The 27,425-nt window shown below is 40.5% G+C and overlaps 4 protein-coding genes across 4 annotated transcripts in view; 2 read left to right on the top strand and 2 right to left on the bottom strand.

Annotated features, from left to right (window-relative positions):
- Positions 1–1,534: 1,534 nt before the first annotated feature.
- On the top strand, positions 1,535–2,577 carry LOC147313377 (uncharacterized). The gene has a single exon (XM_086264264.1). It carries the CDS (start codon positions 1,535–1,537, stop codon positions 2,429–2,431), a length of 897 nt encoding a protein of 298 aa, XP_086120390.1. The 3' UTR covers positions 2,432–2,577.
- Positions 2,578–4,184: 1,607 nt separating this feature from the next.
- rpf2 (ribosome production factor 2 homolog) lies at positions 4,185–11,339 on the bottom strand. Its single transcript, XM_086262870.1, has 10 exons — positions 11,181–11,339; positions 10,150–10,282; positions 8,407–8,444; positions 7,362–7,401; positions 7,199–7,280; positions 6,842–6,918; positions 5,638–5,737; positions 5,243–5,345; positions 5,019–5,163; positions 4,185–4,500 (listed from the first exon to the last, which is right to left on the bottom strand). Exons 1-10 carry the CDS (start codon positions 11,201–11,203, stop codon positions 4,315–4,317), a joined length of 927 nt encoding a protein of 308 aa, XP_086118996.1. The 5' UTR covers positions 11,204–11,339; the 3' UTR covers positions 4,185–4,314.
- A 4,576-nt stretch (positions 11,340–15,915) lies between these two features.
- On the bottom strand, positions 15,916–23,818 carry amd1 (adenosylmethionine decarboxylase 1). Its single transcript, XM_086262869.1, has 9 exons — positions 23,488–23,818; positions 19,904–19,990; positions 19,169–19,295; positions 18,953–19,055; positions 17,360–17,402; positions 16,958–17,102; positions 16,779–16,871; positions 16,544–16,699; positions 15,916–16,200 (listed from the first exon to the last, which is right to left on the bottom strand). Exons 1-9 carry the CDS (start codon positions 23,595–23,597, stop codon positions 16,054–16,056), a joined length of 1,011 nt encoding a protein of 336 aa, XP_086118995.1. The 5' UTR covers positions 23,598–23,818; the 3' UTR covers positions 15,916–16,053.
- Positions 23,819–25,430: 1,612 nt separating this feature from the next.
- The window catches only part of cdk19 (cyclin dependent kinase 19), a 78,586-nt gene continuing 76,591 nt past the window's right edge, over positions 25,431–27,425 (top strand). The window contains exon 1 of the mRNA XM_086262868.1: positions 25,431–25,704. Within this exon, the coding sequence (XP_086118994.1) occupies positions 25,577–25,704 (128 nt within the window). The 5' untranslated portion in view covers positions 25,431–25,576. The remainder of the gene's footprint in view (positions 25,705–27,425) is intronic.

Here is a 27,425-nt window from a genome sequence, read left to right as displayed (position 1 = left end):
CTGTACTTCTGATTTTCAGACAAATTTTTGGAGCCATTTTAACATTGGACTCTATGGAAGAGTTACATGGAGGAGGCTGTGTATTGGTGGCATTTATGAAAGAACCATAACATCTACTACAATAACAATAACATTGGATGAAAGAGGGCAACGATGGCTACGTTTTGAGGGTAAAATGATGACTGTAGATCAAACGCTGTGGACACAGCAGCAGTTTAAAGAGAAGATTTTAAGATACAATTTTTCCCTGCTCCCACTCTAGCAGTTGACTTTTCTCACTCTAACCGTTAATATTCCGTCCCATATACACCCATTATAAATTCTGAAATGGGTGAAAAAAGCACGAAACGTAAACTGGAACTGAAGAAAAGGTATAAAAGATATTGAAAAGATAAATACAAGCTGAAAAGTTCAATGTCTTGACTCCATTTTAAAAACATGATTTACAACCTGAATAGGTAATAAAGCGATAGCTCTTTCAGTCCAATTCTACTTTTTCTACATAATCCATCATACAAAATGTAATCAAATGGAAAGGTCCCTTTTTAAAACTTGTTTTATTAGTTTTAATCTTTTCACTTTATGCATCAAGCATAAATTTAATTATATGCAACATTCTCTGACTGGAAGATATTTCTTTAATATTTAAACCTATTTTCTGCACATTCCAGCACATAATTTTTTATTTTTTTTGTGTTTACACTCACTCTTTCAAATAGATGCAAGTAAAACACAGCAGAAAATAAATAAAATCAAAGACTAGCGGTCCTGTTGCTCTATTTTCACCTGTAAAGCAGGAGTGGCGTAGGCGGAGGTTTACCCTGGTGCAGGTGTGCCGCGGCGGTCAGTGGAAGAATCCGTGAGTTTCTCTGTGAGTTTCCCATTACGTCGTTGCACACTCGGTGCTTGCTTGGAAGTTTAGGGGTTTTTTTCACTGTAAAAAGAAGTTTTCTTCCCACGCACAACGGACGCTAATGTTTTTGTCACTTTTTATGGAATCAAACTCAAAGTAAGGTCAGTACTTCCACACTTTAAACGCTGCACGCTCATACTCTCTCCTGCACTCGATATATTATCCATTGTTGATCTGCACACAGCTGTTGTCACGAACGTCGCACTTGCTTACGTCACTGTCATGAGACATTCTCGCAAAAAAAAAATCACGGTTTTAGTAACGCAGTAACGCAGCGTTCCTACGGGAAAGTAATGGTAATCTAATTACCGTTTTTGCAATAGTAATCCCTTACTTTGCTCGTTACTTGAAAAAGTAATCGGATTACAGTAACGCGTTACTGCCCATCTCTGATGGTGATAAAGGAAATAGCATACAAAAAAGCGGGTCTACTCTGTGACATCATTGAGGTGCAGATGACATCAAAGGAATTCCACATGACAGACCTTCAAAACCCCTTAAATAGAGGTTGTAACCTCAACTCTTTTCATTGTTGTTTTTCAGTTCGGAGCTTATAGTTGCAATTCTCACACGTCTTGACAAAAGGTATTTAAAAGTCCCTGAAGTCATTGCTGTGATATCATGCTTGGGTTATCAAAGAAATACTCTTCATCTTGGATGAAGACCATCATTAGAATGATGAAGGCTTTGAGCCTAAAAGATGATCCAACCCAACAGCCAGTGTCTACAAGCCAAGTACGGAGCAGTTTCTCCACTGGAGTGCAAAGTCCACCCAGTGTGATGAAACTATCATTGGTTGATCAATCTGCTTTAACTAGCAACAAACTTGCATCAAAAAGAAAGCGATCTGAAGTTGAGGATCGACTTGATGACAAAAGAAGCTTCTCCACAGCAAAGAAGCAACGGCGTTTCTCTAAAGAGAGACCCCGCAGTCACACTGAAATGAGCAAGACACAGAAGAGGGTACCTAACATATGGATCATCGGCTCAAGTTACATAAAGCGAGGAGAATGGGCAGCACGCCACGTGTTTGGAGAAAACTTTGGACTTGATGCCAATGTTCATTGGTTTGGAAAAACAGGGATGCGCTGGGATGGCGTCCTTCTTCGTTTTGATGCAGAGTTGATGTCCAGAAAGAGTCCACCTGATATTTTGGTCATTCATGCAGGCGGGAACGACTTGGGACTCGTATCCGCCCAGGAACTTTCCTCTGCAATGACTAAAGACTTGACTGAACTGCATGCAAGGATCCCCTGTATGACAATCCTATATTCCTGCATCAACAAACGCCAAGTGCGGAGGTACAGAAATCCAAAGTACATGATGGACATGGGCGAAAAAACTGTAAACTCAATCATGAGAAAGGCAGTTCATTCCTTTGGAGGCTTCATCATTGAACATCCCTCCCTGAGATATTATGACGAAACCCTATTCGGACAGGACGGAATTCACTTCAACAAGAAGGGAAATGAAGTGTTTCTGACCAACATCCGCTGTGCCATCGAGAAGATCCTTTAGAACTTGTCTCACAGAAAATAGACTTGAGAAAACGCACGACCTCTGGCAAGCCCAACCTACCATCTGACATCAGGAGCTCTATCAAAACTGTCTTTATTTGATTACTTTAATGTAGTCAAATAAAAAGGAGTACAAATCTGAACACTTAAAGTAAACTTCATTAAAATAAAACGATAAATACAAGCTGAATAGTTCAATGTCTTGGCTTCGTTTTAAAGTTTTAATGGTGGCTCTATGTGAATGTATGTTGATATACAGGGTGGGCTATTTATATGGATACACCGTAATAAAATGGGAACGGTTGGTGATGTTAAAGTCCTGTTTGTGGCACATTAGTATATGTGAGGGGGCAAACTCCTCAAGATGGGTGGTGACCATGGTGGCCATTTAGAAGTCGGCCATCTTGGATACAACTTTTGTTTTTTTCAATAGGAAGAGGGCCATGTGACACATCAAACTATAATGTCACAAGAAAAACAATGGTGTGCTTGGTTTCAACGTAACTTTATTCATAGTGTGAATGCTTTTCAATCATTCACACTAATAATTGAACACTCTGGAACTGTTGGAATTTTTTTTTTTTTTTTTTTTAATAGAACCCTGTATGACTATGTCAAACATTAAATGCTGCCCTCACTGCAGACATGGGCCTCAAAGTGTTATGAACATTACCAAGACAACTTTGGCAATGTTCACTGTGGAGTGTTTGTCTCTTCTGGAGTCAAACAGCTGCATCATATCACCTGCACCCTGAGCAAACACTTCACTTCATTCTCCACAGACATGTTCCACCATCTGATCTGTGTCTCTGTGGAGGATAACGAGCCCAAACACACTCCAAAGCTTTTTGAAGTAGTAAAAAGATCAAAAAGGACCAAAGAATGTCCTTGACTGTCACTTGACCTCAACCCCATGCACAATTTAAAGGAGAGAGGGACAAGAATCTGTGACATCATAAAAAAACTCTTCGGAGTACTAATCATGTGTGTTGGGGTGGGGGTTGTATTAACTTCTGAAGTAAAATGTTCAGAATTTTGAACCCCACTGTCCTGTTACATGTCACCTTGTAGAAATGCGGGAAATGAACCAAAACTAAAATGCAAGCAAGATGTTGCCAAAGCACACTTTCAGAAACTATAATCAGCTTTAGTTTTACAAAGTAAACCCCCAGGAAGAGAAAATATACTGCACTTAAATGGCCTGGTAAATGGCCTGTATTTATATAGCGCTTTACTAGTCCCTAAGGACCCCAAAGCGCTTTACATATCCAGTCATCCACCCATTCACACACTGGTGATGGCAAGCTACATTGTAGCCACAGCCACCCTGGGGCAGACTTGACAGAAGCGAGGCTGCCGGACACTGGCGCCACCGGGCCCTCTGACCACCACCAGTAGGCAACAGGTGAAGTGTCTTGCCCAAGGACACAACGACTGAGACTGTCCGAGCCGGGGCTCGAACCAGCAACCTTCCGATTACAAGGCGAACTCCCAACTCTTGAGCCACGATCGCCCCTTAGAGGGAAATAACTCCAGGCCTGCATCATCAAACTTCATATAAATATGTTGTCATGTCTTTCGAAGAACTGAAACAAACTTAGTCTGAACAGAAATCCTTACTAGCTTTGCGAGAGCAAAACATTACTGATCTACTGAACCCTCCATCATCACTGGCTTAAATATTTAAGCTTAAGAGAAGGCCCAGATATGTGCACGTAATAAACAATACAACAGAATGTAGGCAGGTACAACAACACATTCAATTGGAGTATTTATTTCACATTTAAAAAACAAAAAACAAACCCCCGGTAAAAAACATTTTACCAAGGGTTTGGCGACACACGGTCAATCATAGAAGTATCCAAAAGGCGTACAAAGTCTGCCTCAACTCTCTACTTTGGCCACCTTGGGTGCCTGTCCCTCCTGCTCCTTTGTGACCACCTCGCCCCTCCTCTTCCTTAGACCCTTCATCTTCCGTGTCTGCAGCTTGGACAGATCCTGTTTCTGCATGTGCACACGGCCAAACTTGGTGCCAAAGGCATCATGGGAAATGTTCTTCTTCTTCTTGGGCTGAAGTAGTGTAAAAGAGAAGACGAGTTAAAACAAAGTTTAGCATGTTTGAACACTGGCTGCACAGAGTATTTAGTATCTGTGCAGGATTTTGGCAACCATGTGGTCTTTCCTCTGGCGCCATCTTCAGGACAAACACTGAATATTTGGAATCATTCATACGAGAACAGAAAAGCAGCATCTCTGTATATTTTAAACCAGGACACCATTTCATTGGTGAAACAAGGAGCTTCAAAGATTGAATAATAAGGCTGAAAGGGGCTTTGCTCATATGGAAATGGAAATGAATAGAGTAGAAAACGAACGAGTCAACATGCCCAAAGGACAAATCCACTGAGAAGTCAAGGAAGCTAGCAAACAGTCATATCCACATAGGCTAAGGCCCGGCCACCCGATGCTCGCCCTCGAGCACCTCGCCAGGACTAGCTTCAGGGTTGGACATGCATGATTTCTGTTTCATCACAGGATTGTCAGAATGAGATGTTAAGACAGTCAGGAACATGTCCATTCATATTTACCTTCAGGGCTTTGGGCTGCTTATGAGCCAACTTGTACAAGTCATCTGAAGCCAGATGCGTTCTCCTTAGGACAAAGTCAAATGACGGTCCAATCTCTTCCAACTCGATCCGCGGCGTCCGGCAGCCAGACTTCTTCAACAGAGACCTGAAATTACACCCATCATTATCTCAGTTCTGGATGTCGGCATTCAAATTTTCTCGCTAAATTATTACAGTTTCAGCACCTGTAGCTGCGCATGTAAATTTTTCCATCGATGGCAGTGAAGTGCAAAATGTGTTCTAAACCTGCCAGACGCACTGCAGGCACAGTGGGACCCCTGAAGAAGTCTGAGACAGAAGAAATAAACAGACTAATCAATTACACATCATCATCACCTCAAATATAATAATAATATTATATACACACACACACACATACATATATATATATATATATATATATATATATATATATATATATATATATATATATATATATATATATATATGTATATATAACCAGCACCAATAATTTGAGTTTTCATAATTCATTCATCACAAAGCACATAAAAAAACAAAACAAAAAAAACACAATATCAGAATCAGACCGGTTAACACTTTTAGTGTGCTGTGTGAGTACCTATTAGCAGACTCTTCAGACGTCTGTGCTCATTATCTGTATCAAAAGCGTCCCCTGCAAACACGAGCATTGGTTTGGTTCCTTCAGGACATTTACTGGCCTAGAACAGAAAGCAAAGACTTTATTTTAGAAGACTGTGATTTGTGTGGGCGGCACGGTGGTTAGCACTGTTGCCGCACAGCAAGAAGGTCCTGAGTTCAATTCCAACATCAGGCCGGGGTCTTTCTGTGTGGAGTTTGCATGTTCTCCCCGTGTTTGCGTGGGTTCCCTCTGGGTACTCCGGCTTCCTCCCACCGTCCAAAGACATGCAGCTTGTGGGGATAGGTTAATTGGATAATCTAAATAGCCACTAGGTGTGAATGTGAGTGTGAATGGTTGTCTGTCCCTGTGTGTTGGCCCTGCGACAGACTGGCGACCTGTCCAGGGCGTACCCCGCCTCTCGCCCTATGACAGCTGGGATAGGCTCCAGCGCCCCCCGCGACCCTGAAAAGGATAAGCGGAAGCGAATGGATGGATGGACTGTGATTTGTACTTTGACCAGGTTCACTCGGGTGCTTGTAGAGTGGTTATGGTAACACAAGAGATTTACAAATGATGGAAACTATTGGAGTGAAGCAGCGATAGGTGTAGTCTCAAGAACACGACAGTTTGTTCCCTTATGTTGTTTCAGAGTGTTTGAACTCAAGGCTCCTCATTGGTTTGGTGAATGTACAATTATGATAGAAAGAAAGTAGAACCTCTAAGGTTTTACGTATCAGGAAATAATATCAATGATCTGGTCCAGGCTTGGTAGGTAAACAATCCATGAATATTACACTGTGTCACCGTTTATGTAACAAAATGTGAAACAAATTGCAGAAGCAGTATGGAAAAACTAAGTACACCTTACGGTGCCATTCTGCTGTCGCCTGTGTTGTGGTTGTCGCAAGACGATTTTAATATTACATCATGTGTTGTGTCGGCCAGTCGTGCATCTCTAGAGTTTTGCAATAGTTTTTCAATATCCCTGCTGTAATGGTCACTATGCTCACGGCCGCACCCGCGTCTTTATGTATGTGTGATAGCTGTATGGTTTAGCTTTACACGCAGAGGTAGGTTTTGGTCTCTAGTTTACATTATGAGGAAAATAACAAGGTGATGAAATGACTGTGACCATGAGTCAAAATGACTCCCTAGCCAGACACAGTATGACTGAAACCATTACCTTAATTTCACTCAGGGAGACGTACTTCTCAATTCCAAGTTCAATCATGTCAAGTACATGGAAGTCAAATAGACGACCTGCAAACAAACAAGCGAACAATTTATTTGATTGGGTCAATTCAAAATCTGAAAACCTTTTCTTTGCAGAGCATCTTCTACACTGAAATGTTTTTTACTGAAAACCTGCAGACCAGTATTCACTAGCATTATGCTGATAGTCTGCTAAACATAAAACACAACGTGTAACGTGAGACGAGACACTGACAGTCCAGTATCTTGTAAAAACCTGAAAACAGATGTTATAGCTGCTGTATATATATTAAGTGATATAACTGATAGAGAGAAAGTTTAAATTTACCAAATATGAAGTTGTTGGGCCGTTTCTTATTGTGGGAGCCGAACAGGAACAGGGAGCAGTCTGTCTTCTTGGAAAAGAACTCCTAAAATAAATGTTAGATTATTAACAAGAAAAGCAACACTGGTGAAAACTCTGAAAAGGACCATCGCCCCTCTGCACTCACCAGTGATGTTGAGTCCTCAAACGGCCGAGTGATGTTCTTTCTAAAAAGCGTACACAGACACCATCAAGACAGAAAACAGACACTGTAGGGGACTTCACTCTTAGACCAGTAGCTTTGTATGATCACCCACTGTCTGAAACAAGCCCTTTTAGCTCCCTTTATGCCAGCTTTTATCCTAATTGGTTTTCTGTTTAAAAATATTAGGTTTTAGTGGATGTCTGGAGCTGCTGTGTGCCTGAGACAACCATATGAGAGAAATTCATTCTCTCCCAGAGCCAAGAGTAGAACAGAAATGGTCTGAAATCAAGGATTTAGAGAAGTACCAACAAGAGAAACATACACCAGCTGAATGAAATATGAAAAAGGCAGGCTTGGTCTTCCGTTTTAGGCTGCTCCACAGCCACAGTAACGTGATCACACAGCCACTTCTGCTTAAACTCCCCGTTAAGGTATAGGTAGTTGCTGCAGTACTCTTTTGGACACTAGGTGTCACCACTCACCACATAACTGCCACACTGGCACTGACATAAGAAGAAGAAGAAGTAGAAGCAGAGAAACTCAGAAGCAAAGACACTGGTGTTGTGTTTTACTTTTAAAGACCTTTTTTCCAACGTTTTTTTTTTTTCAGGAGGTCTCATCTTTTCAAACTGCTTCAACGTTTCCCTCCATATAATCTGACAATCGCCAAGCGTCTATACTGGAATATCATCAAAATACTGGGAAAAACCAGCATGACCGTACACGCGTCTTCAAACTGTGACTGCATCATCACATTCTGCCAGGATACGGTTCATGACAAATGACACCAACAAGGCAGCTCGCGCCTTCTGATGTGACATCAAGTTCAACACGTGGATGTAAATACAACTACCAGTGTAATTCTTTACCTCCCAGTCATCATCTGAAGCGACCAAATAGACAATTCAAAGTTTTTCCAGCTCAAATATCTAGAAAAGACCCACACTCAGCAGATGAACTGATAAACCTGTTCCATCAAATAAAACCCGAGCATTTATTATAGGAACAAAGAGGATATGTCACTTACTTTTTGTACAGCACAGCATTGGGTTTCTTCAGGGAATACTGTGAAGGAAACAAATGTACTTGCATGAATTTACAGAAAAATTACACATTAAAAAAAACAAACAAACAAACCTCAAAACGCACTGTGAGATGGAAAAAATCTAAAAAATTGATCTCAGTTTGGAAAAAATGAATGCCACAGATTCATCCAGTGAAATGTTAAAAGGGTTGGCGTAATAAGCAAATGCTTCAGCCAATACCTTTTGATTAGCCTTGTCTCATGCTTTCTTGCTTTGTGGTAGATCTTTGTTCTGTCTTCACTGAGATATTTGAATGGTAATCAATAAAATCAAATCAAATCAAATTAGACCGTCGGCGTGAACAGCTGCTTTAAGAACAGATGAGTAAAATATTTTTAACACACCAAATATTCACATGGATTTTACACGTCCAGTAGGCTTGGGCGATATGCAAAAGTTTATACCCGACAATCGTCAGTCCAATAATCAATGATGGGCAATATATTTGCACATGTGCAGATTTTTTGATGGGCAAAGCAATGTAATCATGCACGGACTGATTTGCACGTTTACAACACAGAAGAACTCCAACTAATTTCCCCCCCAAGAAATTAGGGCTGTCAGCGTTAATGCGGTCATCACTATTAACACGATTAAAATTTTTAACGCGCTCAACCCATCTGGAGCGCAGAATGAACAAACCTTGGACAAACTGCCCGAAATGCATTGACAGATTCATTTCAGGGATTTTGACTCAGACTGTGCTCCAGATGGGTTAATTTTTCCTGTTGACTGCTTCTATTAGATCCACCATTTAAACTTACTCAAATAAATAAATAAATTGTAAAAACGATCAACGATGGGCTTAGCCTTATGTCGAGAGTCAATATATTCGGCCAGTCACCCAACCCTAACGTCCAGCCTCAAGCTGATAGGCGTCAATCTGTGTTCTTGATTGTCTTTAGATCGTGGCACAATATCTTACTTCTTGAGATTTTTTTAGCCTGCTTCACTTTTTCAGATAGACTCTAAAAGTCTTGTTCTGGCTGTGATCAGGCCTGGGTGTGGTTATCTGAAATTAAACTCAGCTTTCCAAAGAACTTGGTTAATCATAGTTAATTTAATAGTATTTTCACACCTGTGCTATTTAGGCTATTTCGATCAAACTCTTGTTCATTTCCCCCCTCAGTGCAGTTTGTTTTTTGCAGATTTGGACTTGTTATTGTTCCAAGCGAACTCCAGAGTGGTTCGTTTACAGTGTGAACATGATCCGACCTCGATCTGAACCAACTACCAGGTGTATGTTACAAGTCTGAGCTAAAAAAAATATAAAAAAATAAATAAAAAAAACCTCCTGTAGAGGAACTATAGATGTGCAAAGGTCTGTACGGGCTAGCCCCTAGCAGTATTGTGTTCTCCAATAGTCTAGAACATAGCACCTTCTTCCTGCTGCCACAGACACATCTGGCCAATAAGCCGACTGAACAGTCTCATGTGGTTTGTAGTAAGGCATTTGGTGCAAAAACAAACCAGATCATTAGGAATAGATCCAAGTGTAAGAACTCATCATTTACAGGTGTGAAAACACCCCAAAGTTTAAGAATTGTGGGTGGGGCTTTTTCCACATAGAGCCAGGTAGGGTTGGACAGCTTTTGTCTAATACTAAAATCTGTTTGATGATCTGAAACATGTCAGTGTGACAAATATGCCAAACTCCATCCTTACACAGCTCCTCTGTGACTTACTATGTCCTTCAGGGCCTGCGTGATGGTCTGACTTGTGTTCCCTCCTTTCATAATCATGGCACTCTTCACATCTTCAGTCAATTTGGGTGCTCTGCTCTCCAAGAAGCGTTTTGAGCGCTTTGTCTTCGGTTTTCTGAGGAAGAAAACACAAGGGAATATAAGAAAGATGACAAACTGCACACAAGGCAAACTATCAGAAAATCAAACCGGTATTTCTGATTGGTTGATGACCTAAAAATGTACGTCAATTAGCCAATACAGATATTGTTTCTGTTCATCTTGTTTCCGATCTTCCTCTTTCTTTCAGAGACACGGGGAAATCATCTTCATAAAATAACTTCACTGTCTGAATGTCTTCTAGCTTGACAACAAACTATCTTAAAACTTAGAGCATTGTTTCAGAGAGCAGCCCTGATGTGAATCAATACATCTGCCAATACATTAATAGATGCCTAAGAATAATGCTATGTTTAGAATAGAGACTTTATGTGCACAGCGCTGAAGAAATATTAACCAAACTTGTATGCAATGCCAGTATGTACCAAAACATAATGCACTGAAAGTAAGATGGTAACCTTAAAAAGTTTAGTTTCAGCAGAGAGACTGGATACAAAAACAAGACATTTAAATGAGTTTGTTATTAATTATATTAATATGATTGCCTTAAACATAAAATACTCAAATCGAGTGTAACTCAGACCGTTAGACCCTGAATTTTAGGCATAACACCACTAATCTCACAGCACATTAAAGACGAACATGAGGCTGAGAGATAGGGAAATCGATTTGATTATGCGCTTATGTAGAAATATGGGGTGTCTCCAAATCCTTTGTGGCATCTGAAGATCGGACAATGAGATGCCACAGAGGCATGGCACAGGGAGATGCCACAGAGGCATGCCGATTCCACGACGGAGCTAGTTGCAGTTAGCCGACAGCTAAAGGTTAGAAGCTTTGCCATAAACAGTACATTCATAAAACGATACATAGCAACACTTCCCAGGCCCCCCAAAGCGAGAGTCCACACTTACATTACAGAATCCAACTGCGTCATTGTATATGTATTTTTATTCCTAATCGCTAACGACCACACTAATTAAGAAACACGTGAAAACGACAAGAGCGACGATTTTCTTCTTCGATCATATTTAACAAAAGAAACCCAACTCAAAATACTGCCATCAAGTGGTCATCTGCTGATGGCCTTTTAAACTCTGAAGGCAGATCCCATCCCCATATCTGATCAGACTGTACAAGAAGTTCAGATTGTCATTTCTCACTCCAAAAACAAAAAATCTCCTGGAATAGAGTGCCTCTTGACTAAATTTTCAAATTCAAATTTTATTTGTCACGTACACAGTCATACACAGTACGATATGTAGTGAAATGCTTGGACAACTGCTCGTGACCTAAAGAAAACAAAAAAGGAAAAGGCTATGAATAAGATAGGAAATAAATATGAAAAATTAAAAAGGGTAAATTTAACTAGGAAGGAATAAAATATAAATTAAGGTTAAAAATGAAATAACTGTACAACACAAATTAGAATGAAGGGTAAATTTAACTGGGAAGAATAAGATAAAATATATAAATTAAAGTTGAAAATAAAATAACTGTACAACAAAATACACAATACACAATATAGAACTATATAAGAATGTATGAAGAAATCTAAATATAAATAAATATATACACAATAACAGCAGCTGTACAAGTATTAACCGGAAATGAAGAATATAGTGACCAGTGTTGTGCAAAAAAACAATGTGTGCAAAAACAATGTCCAGAAAGTCCAGTGTGTGTGTAAGAACTGTATGTGTGGGTCAGTACTGTGTGGTGGTGTGATTGAGAGACCGTATCGCCTGCGGGAAGAAGCTCCTCCTCAGTCTCTCTGTGTTGGTCTTCAGGGAGCGGAATCGCTTTCCTGACCTCAACAGAGAGAACAGTCTGTTGTTGGGATGGCTGAGGTCCTTCACCATCTTCCTGGCCTTGGTCCAGCACCGCCTGCTGTAGATTGAGTGCAGGTCAGGGAGCTCGGAGCGGATGGTGCGCTCAGCTGACCGCACAACCCTCTGTAGAGCTCGTCTGTCCTGCATGGTGCTGTTCCCGAACCAGGTTAAGATGTTTCCCGCCAGGATGCTCTCTATGGTGCACGAGTAAAAGTTCCTGAGCACCTTGGAGGGCAGTTGGAAGTCTCTCAAGCGTCTGAGGTGGTAGAGACGCTGACGGGCCTTTTTCACCACGGTGTTGATGTGACAGGACCATGACAGGTCCTGCGTGATGTGATATTTTATACATTATATATTATGTTATATAATAATGTATGTAAATAGAATTATATTAAAAAAAATTTAATCAGGAAAAACCTGCTGGGTTGGATTTTAGGCTTTTTAACTGACAAGTCACGAAGAGTGAGAATAAATGGTGTGCTGCCTGACCCAGTGTTCTCCTCCACGGTGCGTCTTGTCTTATCGCCCTTATTATTCATTCTCTATACAAACACGAGCAGATATGCCGCCATCATTTAACTTAATAACTGTTTTTTGATTTAATTCATCTTGTCTAATTATTACCAAATGTGTTTAAATAGGTGTGCGTTTTGTGAAGGGGTGTCAAATGCTATAATGTTTCTGTAAAGCAAATCTACCTACGGGTATAAATAAAGTAACCTTGAACCTGAATTATAAATTTAGATTTGGTTGTAACTTCATTGCTGCTGTGAGAACAATAAGAAACTTAAGGTTGTTCAATTTCCCATATCTCTTTCTCCTGGTTGGTTCACCTCTGGGCTGTCAGAAAAAAATATTTAATAATAATCCCATTAAAGGAATTTCTTTACCTGGGCAAGAATTGATTTTAGCACAGAGCCTTCTTTTTAAAGGACGACACCCAAATTCCTTAAGCTAAAAACAAAACAAAGCATCAGGTCTCTTACTTAACATCAATAAATTTAAACTAATCACAATTAAAGACTGTTCTGAAAAAATTAAAATTATAGAAGACTTTTGTTGTTGTATGCCCCATTTTGGGGCTTCCAGTCAATTCAAACAGATGATTTCAAAATCTTTGTTTCCATATGTACCTGTTTTTAGGGTTAAGAGCAGGATATTAACCAGGCATAATTTTACCCTCTTTTCAGTAACCTATACTTGACACCGTAAGCAAACTGGAAATTGTTTTTGGTAGCCCCCCCCATATTGGGGGGGGGGATGTCATTGAAGACTGCACCCTGTGCTGTTCTACTGTAGAGCAGCTTATTCTCACACACAGCTCCAGTTTGTTCCTCCTGGAGCCACTGTTGTGCCCCCCCACCACCACCACCAGTCCAGTTGCACTGTATGACCAGGAGAGATCCCCTGTGATTTAGGTCTAATCAGTGTATTAGAGTAGGGAGCAGCTTGTTTCACATTAGGTCTTGAGATTTTTTGCACAAACTACACCAAAACCCACTTAACCATCCCTTTAAAGCTTTCTGATGCAGTCAGTCCTACAGGGTCTTGATACCAAAATAAAAGCACACCGATCTCACATTTAAGTATCTTTTATTGAAGCATTAAGCTCATAGCACAGATATTTAGCACATCTTGACCATCCAGAGAACAGATAAATGAATTAGAACAGCAAAGTTGCTCATTCAGTACAACCTGCAACTGTACCCTCACAAGCAGGAGGCTTTCCTGGCTTCCGTTTCCTTGAATTCACAAAGCAAAGTGATAACATGATCTAGTCAACTTGGAAAAGGTCATCCCTCAAGTAACTTTGTTGGAACATCGTTTTCACAAAAACATCTAGAACCAAAGGGCAGAAAGAAAAAAATTAAAAATAAAATTGGTCCGCAGCAGAAATACAAAATATTTTGTATAAAATTCAATTACCATTAAACTGCAAAATAGAGATCACCATATAAAAACACCAACGATCCACACCAACAAGGCTGAAATGCACTTAATCCAACAGCTAGCATACCATTTCTGTTGCTAGATGGAAATTCTTAAAAAATATAAATCAGACTACCATTACAAGTCATTTAATCTTAAATTGAAGGAAAAAAAAAAAAAAAAAAAAAAAAAAAAAAAGAAAACCAAAAAGCCACGTAGCCACACTAGAGGGACACTTTTCAAAATTCCTGCCCTTATATAGATAAATTTACCAAGTGCTAGCTTGACTAGCATGCTAAGTTCCTTAGATGATGTCAAGTGCTGAAATCAGGATAAAACTATCACATCTGCAAGATTCTAACAGCATTCTCTGGCAGGAGAAGCTAAACCTTAGCTGTAGTAGGGTATCAAATAAAAACAAAACCACAAACAAGACTGAAACTTCTCCTGCTTTTAGCACCTGTCTGAAGCCTGAAATCTATAAGAGTTAGACAGGTACATGAAATTTATAAAAAAATAAAAACCAAAACAAAAAGGGGGAATAAAATACAAACAAAACCACCTATCCAACATGTACCAGGTTGGGGCAGTTCCAACTTTCACCTTGTAAAACAAGAGGAAGGTGAAGCACACACACTGACAGCAGAGACAGCGCTACATTACACTGTTGAGCAACACGGCACTAGTAGTCACATGCAGTGTGTCAGGATTCCCCTTGCAAACAAAGGGCATTGACCCAAATGACAAAAAGAAAAAAGTGAGGGCACAATAAATTTCATAAATGGCAGTTTATGTAGTGGTTATATGCGGAATGATCTGGGACCACCCTGGCATGCTCAGACTAGTGGGCCTCTTTTGTGCGCTTACATCTCTGTATGTGGCAGAAAGAGACAGGGTGGATATTATGTTTGGGGGGATGCTTTGGTGGGCAACTAAAGCAAAAAGTGTCTGATTCATTATTTCCTTTCAGAGCTGAACACAGTGCGAGTGGCCAGGAGGGCTGGCTCTCGGTGGGCTGGGGCTGAACAATGGCCGGTCAGCAGAGGGCATTGTGAGCGCGTTGTCTGGAGTCGTACATTCAGCTCAAACCTGTTCCAGGCTTTCTTTCCAGAGAAATGTACATTCGAAAGATGGCCGAGCAAGCCGCTCTGCACGGCCTGTGCTACATTCAGGTTTTTTTTTGTTTTTTTTTTAAAAAACCCTCTGTGAATGCTGCATGACTGGGTTGAAATATCTAGATGCTTCCTACAGATGTGGGCCAATGTAAAATGTTCAAGCTCAGATCTGAAGTGTATAAGCTGAAAGTTTACCAAAGAACAAAACTGCCAAAGAACAAAACCTGACCAATAAGATGAGAACTTTTGAACCTTTAGTGCAACATCAAAGCAAGATGGCATTTCAAAGACAATCCCACAATGCCCAAGCTCAGCACAACTTGAGCTGAGGTGATTTGCCTCCAAGTACCTTGAGTAAACAGGGTTTTAAAATAAACTCAGTAACAGAGTAGAGAAATAGTCATGCTAACTAGGTGGGTGGGTGCAATTTGAAGTTTAAACCAATGGATGAGATCTAAAGTATGCTCATAAGAGGCGGACTGATCTGAGCACGTCAGGGTCCTGGTCTAGGGTGGGCGGAAACCTTGTCTGTGGGGAATGAGGGGGGACACCTGCAGGAAGGGACCATTGTACTGGGCACAGGTGGACAGCCTGAAACAGAGCGTGTTTAATACCTCTACATGCACTTCAAGATCACAGCAAGAGTGGGCTAGAATATCGTAACAGAGAAAAGAGCTTTCATGCAAGGGATCTAAGTCACGGGTACAACAATGCAAACAACTCAAACTGGAAGTTAAAGTAGGGGCAGCAGCGCCATCGCTGACACCAGGACAATCTGGATGGTGACAGCAGCAGCGGGGAGGGTGGGACAGGAGAGACGATGATGACAAGCTCGCTACTCTGTGGTGAAGCGCATTGCAACGTGGGAGCGCTGAGGCGCCACGTTTTTTGCGCCTCTTCATCCTCGACCCTCAGCTCTGCTGCTGGTTCTGCTGGCGATTCTTGGTGTAGCTTGTGAAGACAAAATTGTAATCGTTGAATTGAGCCAACTGGCGGTCGAGGCGCTTGTAGCCCTCCATTTTTGGGGGAGTAGAAAAGACACTGCGACATTTAGAGCTCTGCAGGAGAAAAAACAAAAACAAACCACTTTACAGGAAGCCGTTTAAAATCCCCCCGGGTAGATTGTGGAACAGTTTACCTCCTCACGTCAGATTCTCCAAAAGCCTAGAAACTTTTAAAACTGCTCTTAAAACTCACCTCTTTTCATTGGCTTTTAGAAAGGTTTAATTTATTTGTTTATTTATTTTTTATTTGATCAGCGAGGTGTTTTACGAAATTGTGTTCTATTGTATTTTTATCTGTATTTACTGTACAGCACTTTGGTCAGCCTTGGTTGTTTTTAAATGTGCTCTATAAATAAACTTGACTTGACTAGATGCAAAAATTGGATTTGAAATGCACCTGATTGACAAAGAGTGTAGTCACAAATTTTCCTGGCTTGAACACCTCCACAACCTTCCTGATCAATTCATCGTATGATGTCTGGGAGAGGTTTGTTTCAAAGCTGACGTAGGAGAACTCTGGCTCTGGGGTGATGTGGATGGTCCAGTAGGTTCCCTGTGGGGAAAATGAGCAAAGTCGCATCACTGATTTGCTTGAGCGCGCAACTATGATGAAGAAACAAAATGCCACTCACGTCAGTCTTCATCCCGTTCATCGAGTATCCACAAGGGTTGAACATTGTGGCATCAATCACAGAACCTGGAATCAGGTCACGAATTCCACTCATCTGCGAGAACAGAACGAGACCGTGATTACGAAGGTTAAACTACTACCACATGCTTGTTCTGAGGGGGAAACCGGGGGAAAACTTACACGAGTGACCTCACTTGCGGAAACACCGTCTTTCATGTAGAACTGGTCCATGATGGCTGGATCAAGGTCGCTCATCAGAACTTCCAGTGTCTGATCAGCACACTTGTTCTCCCAGTACTCTGGCATATCCAGAGTAAACAGGTACCTGTGGGAGAGATGCAAGGGGGCATTAAAGATTTTCAAACCTGGACAATGCATGGAGCTGCTACCTATGAGAGGAGGCCTTGAACATCCTTTCAAACTAAAGGCTTTTCACCTCCCTCATGAATTGGCATTACCAACATTCACTGACAAGTGCTGAACTCCAGAAACTACAAATATTTAATTATATTTCATGACTGAAAATCTTGACCATCTTAGCTATTAGCATATTAAGCCAATGTGGGATATTTTAATGCTCACCAGCAGTCAGAGTTCAAACGTCCCATACAGTAGGCTGCACCATCTGTAAAAGGAGGGAATGTTATGGTTACCGTTTATAATCAACAAAAACATTAGGCAGCTCTGAAGAGAACCCACAATGATAAAATTAAGCTACACAGAATTACAGTCTGTGATAATACTGAATTTCATTGTCCCCACAGCTATAGTATAAGCAATGCACTCCATAGTCTCAATATTACAAGCAACATTTGTTCTTAAATGATTAAAACAGCTTGGGTAGAGATGATGATCACAGATACATGATTACCTGATCTATAAAAACAAACCTAAGATTTGCATTAATCAAAATCAGGGTGTGTCTTATGATTGGATATTTAAATGTTCGCTAACCCCGCTAGTCAGTGCCAAACAGTTTTATTACTTTATTCATGAGGGTAAATACATGACAGCTATGTTAAGCAGTGCTGCTCTGTAGTTCTTTTGTGCTAAAAAGCTGCATGTTGGTGTTGTCAGAATAAACTATAAAACCAAGTTGTCAATGTTAGCATAGGAGAAGCCTACTGCTAAGATTATGTTTGATCAATGAGGAATGTGCTAATTGCTTAATACAGCTAACACATGAAGTGTTTGTTGGTTAACGTTTCACTTTGATCATTTAAAGTGTGTTTGATTTCAATTTTTTGTGGGGGTAGTGGTTGAGGAGTTCTGTCTTTTAGATTTGTCAACTAGTCCAGCTTTTTGTTTAACTAGCAGATTGTTTGCCAGGAGCAGCCATAAACCGGGAACTGCCCTGGGCATTTTCCAGCTGTAAATTCAGAGCGTCAGGGATTTAACAGACTGTGCTACAAACACCCTTTACTAGGGCTGTGCGATATGACCAAAATCTCATATCCCGATATAAGAATTCTATCGTCCCGATAACAATATAAATCACAAAAATGTAACATTTTCTATAAATTCTGTGAATTTCTGGCAGCTCGACTTGCGGGAAGTGTTTCCAGCTGTGCGGCATGTACCCGGAGTCAAGTGTTTTAACCGATGCATGAAACTATACATTTTTACACATAAGTTGTAACGGCCGACGTTTTCTTTGCGAGTATTTATTACATGGCGTGCTGCGGGGAAAAGCCTGTTCTAACAATTGAGTCTTAGGATTATTTTTTTTAGCACCTGGCGGCTCTTTTTTACTTCTCATCTGTAAATAATCTGCTCTTTCACGTGATTCAGTTTATTTTGAAAAGTCTCAACAGGATCTTGAGATTTATTGTGAAAGGTTTATGTGGAACATAAACAAGCGGACACGCGATGTGTTACCGTCGTTGTTACTAACGACAACGCATAAAAACAGGCGCTTGTCCGTCTGTAGTGTGGTTATATTAAATAATATCAACTTTAGGAAATTAATATAGCCACTACAGTGACCATCAAAACGATGAAAAAAAAAAAATATTGCCGTAAATAGTTTATTTTGCGACACGACGAAACATAACGTAAAATGAAACGATAGACGTTTTTATATCATCATCATCATCCGATATATATCGTTATATCGAACAGCCCTACCCTTTACTTGCGTGTGTAACACACTTCAGAGTTTCATGTATCACGTACTGGGAAAAATCTGGCTGAGGAAGTCCACTTCTTCCTGGAAGTTTCGATGAGGGAACTCTTGATGGGCTGGTTTCATGAAGTTCTTACGGGAGTAGAAGAAATTCTGCAAACGAGACACTAATGAATAAACCTACGCAACTAATCAGCTTCATTGATACAGCTCGTTCAGATTGAGATGAAATAAGCTTTGTCATGCAAATGCTACACCAGTCTAACCTCAATGGTGTCGAAGCCGCAGTACTCCCTGGCGAGTTCCAGCAGAGGCACCAGTGCTTGCAACAAGAGGGTGGTTCCGCATGTCTTCAAAATGAAACGTCTCTTGGAGACAAACATGCTACTCTCACTGTAGAGACAAGAAAGGAGTTAGTCACCAATAACCACAGAGCATCGTTTTCCTCATTATATTCTATGATACATAATGATGATTAAGTAAGCCTGGTATCTTTGTAATATTTACCTAAAATGAGCAAACCAAGCCCCTCAGCTACTCATTCGTAAAATGAAATTTTACTATTGATGCGTGTAATAGAGGTCCGGTATTCGTTTCTATATTTGTTTCACCTTACTACATTGCAGAGCAGTAATGGGGAAGGTAAAACTTCAGTGAAGGCTTTCTCTCCTTTTTAATGGGGAAAGGAAAAAAGGTGGACAGGTGAGCAAAAGGAGGAAGAGAAAAAGCCACACCCTAGTTCCCATTCAACTTGTCATACTTGTTTGATTACCCAAGAGGAGTTAAGCTTACTGGCTTCAGTTTTAGCTTCATGTATGAGCATGTCAGATAAAACTAACATGCTCATACTTGGCCTACCTTAACACAACTACACATTCATATAAGCACTGCATGTGACATGTAGAGTACATGCCCATACTGACACCTGAGACTGTCATTAATGGAAATTAGGTTAAGGTCTAGTTGGAAAGACTTTCTGCAGGTATCGAGCAGGCACTCACCTGAGTATATAAGCTTCCTGCTTGTCAGTCTTTGTCACACTTATTATCAAACAATGCACATTTTCCAAGAGTTTGTCCCACTCAAACCTGAAAGAAAAAGAACACAAGTTAAATGCACACAAAGACAAAGTTGTTCTCTTTTGAGGTCATTTTAAAGTGGCACCCACTACAGGAAAGAACTATTGATGGTTATGTAACATGGCCAAGTTTGAAATGTTTTCAGGATTTTGAACAGAAATGTCTATGAAGCTTGCTGTAGTCTTTACACTGAAAAAGTAAGTGCATATAACAATTTCAGTGCCAGAGTATGCTCTGGGCATACAATACTGATGATATCAATAGAGGTATTGTTCAGACTGAAATGTGTTTTCCACCATGTGCAGATGGCTGTAGGGTAATGTGGACTTATTCTGCACCTACAGCAGACACACCTTCTAGCAGCTGCCTCGGCCCCCCCCCACCCCGGACACCACCCAGACAGCTGGGTCACATTACAACCTTGGAACAGCAGCCAAACCCATTCACAGTGGGGGCCTGGGCTGCAAGACAAACGTTCCAAGAAATAAAGTGTTCGATGAAAGCATACCAGCAGCTCAATGAATGCTTTATGAAACTGGCTTTTCTAGAGAACCTCTCAAAAAGAAATGCCCCTCAGTAACCAGACTGCAGCAGTATGCGTAAAGGCTGTGGGCAAAAATGCAAGACCCAATTATGTTCCTTTCTACATGGTCAATCTACAAATGAACTAGATGACTGAGGAAACTCACACAAAACACAAATAAACAATGCATCTCTCAGACATTGTTCTAAAGACAACAAAATCAAGAATACAGTTCACACTGCAGCCTTTTGTATTCGGGCCTAATGGCCCAAGAAACTAAACTACAAATATGTTTACTACCTTCCAGTACCACAAACAACACTTCATCTAATCCCTTAACAACATTGTCCTCAGAGTGACAGGCTTACGTCATCTATTGTGAACATCACTTCCTCTGAGAGGGTGGGGGCAAAAGAGCTAGGTATGGTATCACGGAGTCAAATGTGCTCCAATATCAAGTTTCAAATAAGGTCAACACATGAACAAGTAAACAGTTTTTTTTTTTTTTTTTTTTTACACTTCCAGCCCAAAACACCACCAATTTAAAAATCTGGTTTTTAGTTTGTGCATAAGAAAATTGTGTAAAAGGATGTGAATGATTTCAAAACTGCACGTCTCAGAAGATAAACAAAGGTCCTGCACCGAGGACCAACATTGGAGCAAGATGATATAAACTCTAAATCATGCTATAAGCTACTCTAAATCTGGCCATGCAGGCGATGTGCCTTTAAGATGGCTTTGTTATACACCAGCTTCTCTTTGGCATTGTCCTTAATGCAAAGACTCAACATCTTTAGTTTGCCATCAAGGCCAAGCCTGATGAGAATGGGTGTATATCATAGTACCATCTAAACTCTGCAAATGATATAATATGATTAAGTAATGTCCACAGTGTATTTGGAAGATGAACAAAGGCATTACAGGTATGTCTGGATACAGTTCAGCTCGATCACTTCCCGCAACATAACAGAGCTGTTGCGACATGCCTACTTCCCAGTTTCATACCAGAGGCCAAGCATTAGCAAGCTGTGTCAGCTCCTGCCTCGGTGAGAAATCGACACAAGAGGTTATTTCTAGCTGTGCAACAAGATCATATTTTCCTCAAAGAAAGCAAAGCGCCAAACCTGTTTTCATGCATCCCAGAGATTATGAACACATGGCTGATCAAGACGGCACATGTTGGAACGTTTGCCGCTTATCAGACAGAAAAGTGGTCACTTACTGGATGGCTTGAACACAGGGAACAGTAAATTTCTCAGGTGTTTAGAGGTGAATATGCTATGACTTTATGAACCAGTCTCCCCCACAATGACTGGAAGTGCTTGGTATGCAGTCTGAACCCTGACAAGTGGCAGCAGAGGTAATGTGAGCAAGCTTCACATTTGTGAATCAGATGCCCTTGTGGTCTTATTTGGACATTGGCTAACGTCCATCGAGTCTGATCCACTGACAGTGTCCCTTTGAGCCGTTAATCTGCCCTCTGGCTGTAAATTAATGCCAGCTTTCCTTTACTCCAATGGTTATGCACTTGTCAAACCAGCCCCTGATCTGGTCATTAACCAGAAAAAGTCACCAATCACTGGAGATGATTTGGCCTCCTTGAACCAGTCATGAAATGACACACTGCCAGAGAAAAAATAAAAAATAAAATAAAAATTTAAAAACAAAACCCTAAGCAAAGGCAGTGGACACCATTAACACTTTCACTTACTCTCACCTTACATTAAAGAATCAGTACCATTCTTACCTCTATAGGTGACATAACCCAGGTGATTTTAAACAATCTATTTGTTTTACAGTGGACAAGTTCCACTAAAGTCTGGGAAGCAAAAAATTATTATGACACACGGTACAAATCTGCCTTTAAGGTTTCTCCTTGTTAAAGGTTGTTTAAAACGTGCATTTCAAACCAGCTAATTTTGCTAGCAAGCAAAAACCGAATTTCTCACAAGAACTGAACCCACATGGATTTTTCAGAATCCATGCCGCCCCGGGTCCTCCCCCCCCCGTCTTTAAACGTAACCAAGTGCCCCGCGGCACAACGTAACAGGGAACCCTCTAACCAATCAGAGCAACTAGGAGCGAGAGCACCGCGTGGCCGAAAACGTGAACACGACTTTACGCAGTTTCTCTCTGGTTAAACAGACAGCGGTAACAGACCTGGGGCCAGCCTTTAGCAACCGCATGGGCAGAGGGAAAGGTTGACGGTTTTCCCCAATCACTTATGAGCCTTAAAAAGTAAAGAATTTAAAAAAATAAAATAAAGGTGGAATTGGAATACTTGAATCTATTTCCGTGCCAGCAAGGCACGCGGTGACAACGGACGACCACATGTCTCACATGCCCCCCTCGTTGTAGAGTGACGCAGGAAAAAATAAAGCATATGTAATTACAAAGCCCAAGCAATTTAGTGCACACGAGCACGAATATATATAGCAATTGGCAAATAACGACAATAAGATCGCCTCATCACTAAATCACAAGCAGTCTGAGAATTCAGCGTCGGAGAATTCAAGAGACGGCTGATAATTTGAATATTTTTTCCTAGGGACTAGCTTAAATGAAGTAGCTCTAAATTGGCTGTCATGGTGGCGTCCAAGCCTCATGCGACAAATCATCTCGCAAAAACAAGCGATGGGAGCTGAATATATTAACTACCGCAAGCTCCCAGGGTGAAGAATGAATGACTCAGCCACTGTTAAAAGGGGGAGGTGTCCATTTTCCAATGGCGACGTTAGCTAGCTCCCCAGCTTAAGGATCCACGGTTAGATTTGGTTCACTTCAATGCTTGCCGTCTATGAAGGGGTGGATTAATAACTATAAGGAATACAGTGTAAACGGAAACGGGACTGTACAATATTCAAGTTGTTATACATCTCAAAAAGTGACCACTGAAGCCGTGCATGTAGCCGGTGTTTCTGTCCATGTACCACTAGGCTGCTGTGGACTGACACTGCCCCGGAGACACTCAAGTAACACGAACCTTGGGATGGTACGGAGGTCTCCGTTTCCTTTGGTCTCATCCTGCCGAGAGAACCACACCTCCAACAGCTTCTCGGTCCCCTCGAAGAAATGTGCACCGTTATCTTCCATCGTGAGACAACAGACACCCAACAACCAAAAATATTACAACGTCGTTTATAACGTTTACAGCTTAATTACTCCTTCCTCGACCTGTTATTATTTCGCGAGGTTCAGTCCTTAAAACAATCCAGGAGTTGATTTGCTTGAGTTACCGTCTTCCCTTTAGCAGAGAATACCGTTAGCGAGCGCTAGCTAATATCGCCGGCCATACTGTGTAAGCGCTGAATGGAGACCGCGCGGAGCTTTTATTTGGCAATAGCCCTACGTAAGCCTCACCTCGAGCCAATCTGAACGCGAAGCCATATCTTGGGATTTGTGATTGGTCAGAAACCTATCAATTATAATAGAAGGCGGGTCTTCCGTCATGAAACTTTTCCGCCTGCATGTAGCTTTCCTCTGGAAATACATACTAATTATATATATATATAAACAGCAACATCAACATTACATGACATCTGGATTTAAGTTTACGAAGGCCAGTATGACAGTTGACGGCATGTTCGTGTAAAAGTCCTTTTCTGATAAGTTTTCTTCTGTTCACGACGATTACGTAACTTTTTTTCTAACACAAGCCATTGTGTTTACTTATCACATTAATTTTTCGTATGTACGCTCTCTCTTTTTTAAGCTGTATAATTTGTTTTTTTCACTTAATGGTACTATAATACTGATATTAAACTGCGAATATCAGATATAAACCACTTAAATGAGAATATGACCAAGTTGTTAAATTGGATTGAACTAAACTGGACTGCGCAGGTATTCGTTTTAGCAAAAGAGTGTACTTATAGAAGGAAAACAGGTGAAAGAACTCCCAAAGGATATTACATATCTACTGTATGTGTTACAGGACTTGTCTCATCTCATTGTGTTCCGGGCAGTGGGAACTCACACATACAATTGTCACCCAATAGAATGACAGTAATTAAGTATGAATCACATACATATGACATGACGTCACTCATCTACATATACAGGTGTGTGTGCATGTCAAAAACCTATCGATTATTATAGAAGGCAAGGGTCTTCCATCATGATGTTTTGTTTTTTCATAACCTTTATTTATGGAAGACATTTCATATGTTTACCACTAACTGCACTAAACAATTTTCTTGTTTTTCTTTTTTTGGCTGACTGTAGTTCACAAAAGTAAAAAATGAATCTAAATCTCTAAAGAAAACTGTGTCTTAAAAAGAGATGCAGCGACCTACTTAAACCCTTAGATGCTTATCAGAAAAAACATCAGCTAAAATAACAGTTAAGAAGTTGGAAAACTAATATTATCCCCCGAAAAAACAACCCCAGAAACACCCAGGATGTTTGCACATATCCTTAAGTTACACATAGCCCTTGATATCTTTAAACAATTTGTAATAGGTCCCATACCCTTCGGATCACATTGAGTTTGGTGGGAAGTGGTCACTCTAACTATATTAAATGAATACACTGCATATGTACACAGTTGTTCAGCTTTTGCAATACCATTATTATTATGACCATTAAATAATAATAATAATAATAATAATAATAATAATAATAATAATAATAACAATAACAATAATAATAATAATAATAATGATTATGATGATGATGATGATCCAGATAACGAGGATCCGTTTAGCTCATTTATTTATTCATCTTACGTGACGTTAAAAAAAGGTAACCTCAAACCACCGACGGCCGCATTTTTGAAGAGCTTTCATGAGTACGCAAAGTGCAACGAACAGCAGCGAGAAACGCGGGTTGTAGTTTGCCATAGCTTGCCTGACAACGCGGCAAACTGCGGCGCCTGCTCATAAGAACTACCATACCCAGCGAGCCACGCGCGCCAATTAGAAACGTCAACGAGCCAGTGAACATTAAGCGGAGCAGACCAAAATCCCAAACAAGGAAATGGTGGGGGAATAAAACGACCAGATTATTTAATTAATGCATGTTATAATTAATATTTTATTTTATTGTAAATTAAGGCGTATTTATGGGTTAAAATGGATTACGACTTCAAAACAAAGCTGGCGGCGGAGAGAGAGAGAGTAGAAGATCTGTTCGAATATGAAGGTTGCAAAGTGGGTCGAGGCACCTACGGGCACGTTTATAAAGCTAAGCGCAAAGACGGGTAAGATAACCGTGAACGTTATTGTGTATGCTGACATAAAACTGACCGCGGGATGCATTTTGTGAACACACGCCTCGGTTATGTGCTGAACGGGGCGTTCGATTTGAAGCTCCCCGAAGCGATAGCCCGTGTCTCTGTGTTTTTGTTTTCATGTAACGCACTCACTCACCAACGGTCCCCCCCACCACCTCCGTCCCCAACCTCAGAGCTCCCCCCTTTCCTCCTCCTCCTCCTCCCCAACACCCCCAAACAACAATGTAAAGCCGCGGTGCTGTTTATTTTCTGACAAGTGTCCTGTCGGCGGTCGCAGCAAAGGTAGCTTCTATCGTATTCTATCGTCACTTCGCGCAATAGTGACACCTGAGCGGCTTTTCTTGGCCCCGTTTTCAGCATCGTGGAGTGCCAAACTTTTTTTCTCCCTCTTTCTGACACACATTGTTTTCTCTCTGCCATTTGCTGCTTACACTTACTGACAAGCATATGACAGCGTGTGACCACGATGTATATATCAGCAACAGAAAGCAGGACAGATATGTTCTCACATTTCTGCTCTGCTGTGCCAACGGTGTCAATGTTCCTTATGCAAACTGGCAAAATCCCAGTCCAAAAAAGTGGCAGAATCTGGCCAGTGCGCTTCGTATTTGAATACTACAAGTTTCATTTGTACGATAGCCAAAAGGTTAATCACTCTGATCTAAAAATTACATTCAAGAAAAGCAGCGTTAACCAAGGGCACAGTGCATTAAGAGCTGATTTTGCTGCCCCCGTCTTCCAAATGCTTTGTCATAAAGTTTTCTCGAAATCTGAGATGGAGAAACTAATTTTAAGCATTAGATGAACTTATTATACAGATGGCCCAATTTGACTTCTTCCCATGTATTACTCGTTTTAGAATAGAATAGAGTAGAATGCCTTTATTGTCACCATACAGTTGTACAGTGAGATAAAGAGCATGTATAAAAATGTACAAATATACAATCCGGTGTAAGAAGAAAAAAGTAAATATGTAAATAAATTGTTTTTTCCAGTCATGGCAGATGGCTGTCTCTCCTTGAGCCTGGTTCTGGTTTCTTCCTGTTAAAAGGGAGTTTTTCCCCCACTTTTTGCTCAAAGGGGGTCATTTGATTTTTGGGTATTTTTTCTATATTACTGTGGGGTCTTTAATCTTACAATATAAAACATCTTGGGGTGACTGATGTTGTGATTTGGCGCTATGGAATGGAATGGAATTGTCAGTGTTGTTATAGCAAAGCTAAACACTGTTTTATTACCAGTAGGAACAGTATCACTCCAATTAGATCCAACCTAAAAGGAGTGTCACAGGGAACAGCTAGCTTTTCCAGATTTATAATAGCCATTATCAAGTCAATATTCATAACTGGTTAAGAATACACATAAAACAGTTGTTTTTTGTTCATGTTTGTATAGCTATGGTTATAAAATGTCTGCACCTCCATGCACTTGTATTTTAAATATATTTTGTATTTTTCCAAAGAGATTAAAAAACATGAAATAAAGTTAAAGCTTTATTAGCTTTATTTCTTTCAACGTTTTGTCTGTATTGCTGTGATAATGCTAATGTGGCCATAACCTCTATAGACAACTCAAATAATACAATTATTATTAACATTTTAAAATCTTTGTAATAGAATCAAATTAAAATTTACCCAAGCTGTTAAAGAAGGCCTTTTCTTCTTCACGTACTTTGAGAATTGATGTAT

Source organism: Aulonocara sp. 'chitande type north' Nkhata Bay, linkage group LG15 (genome assembly GCF_057382095.1).
Source record: "Aulonocara sp. 'chitande type north' Nkhata Bay isolate Kocher_YH1m ecotype deep benthic linkage group LG15, A_spYH_male_GT1.1, whole genome shotgun sequence".
Classification (NCBI taxonomy): Eukaryota; Metazoa; Chordata; class Actinopteri; order Cichliformes; family Cichlidae; genus Aulonocara; species Aulonocara sp. 'chitande type north' Nkhata Bay.
The sequence above is the reverse complement of the archived record's forward strand: the minus strand, read 5'-3'. Positions and strand labels throughout refer to the sequence as shown.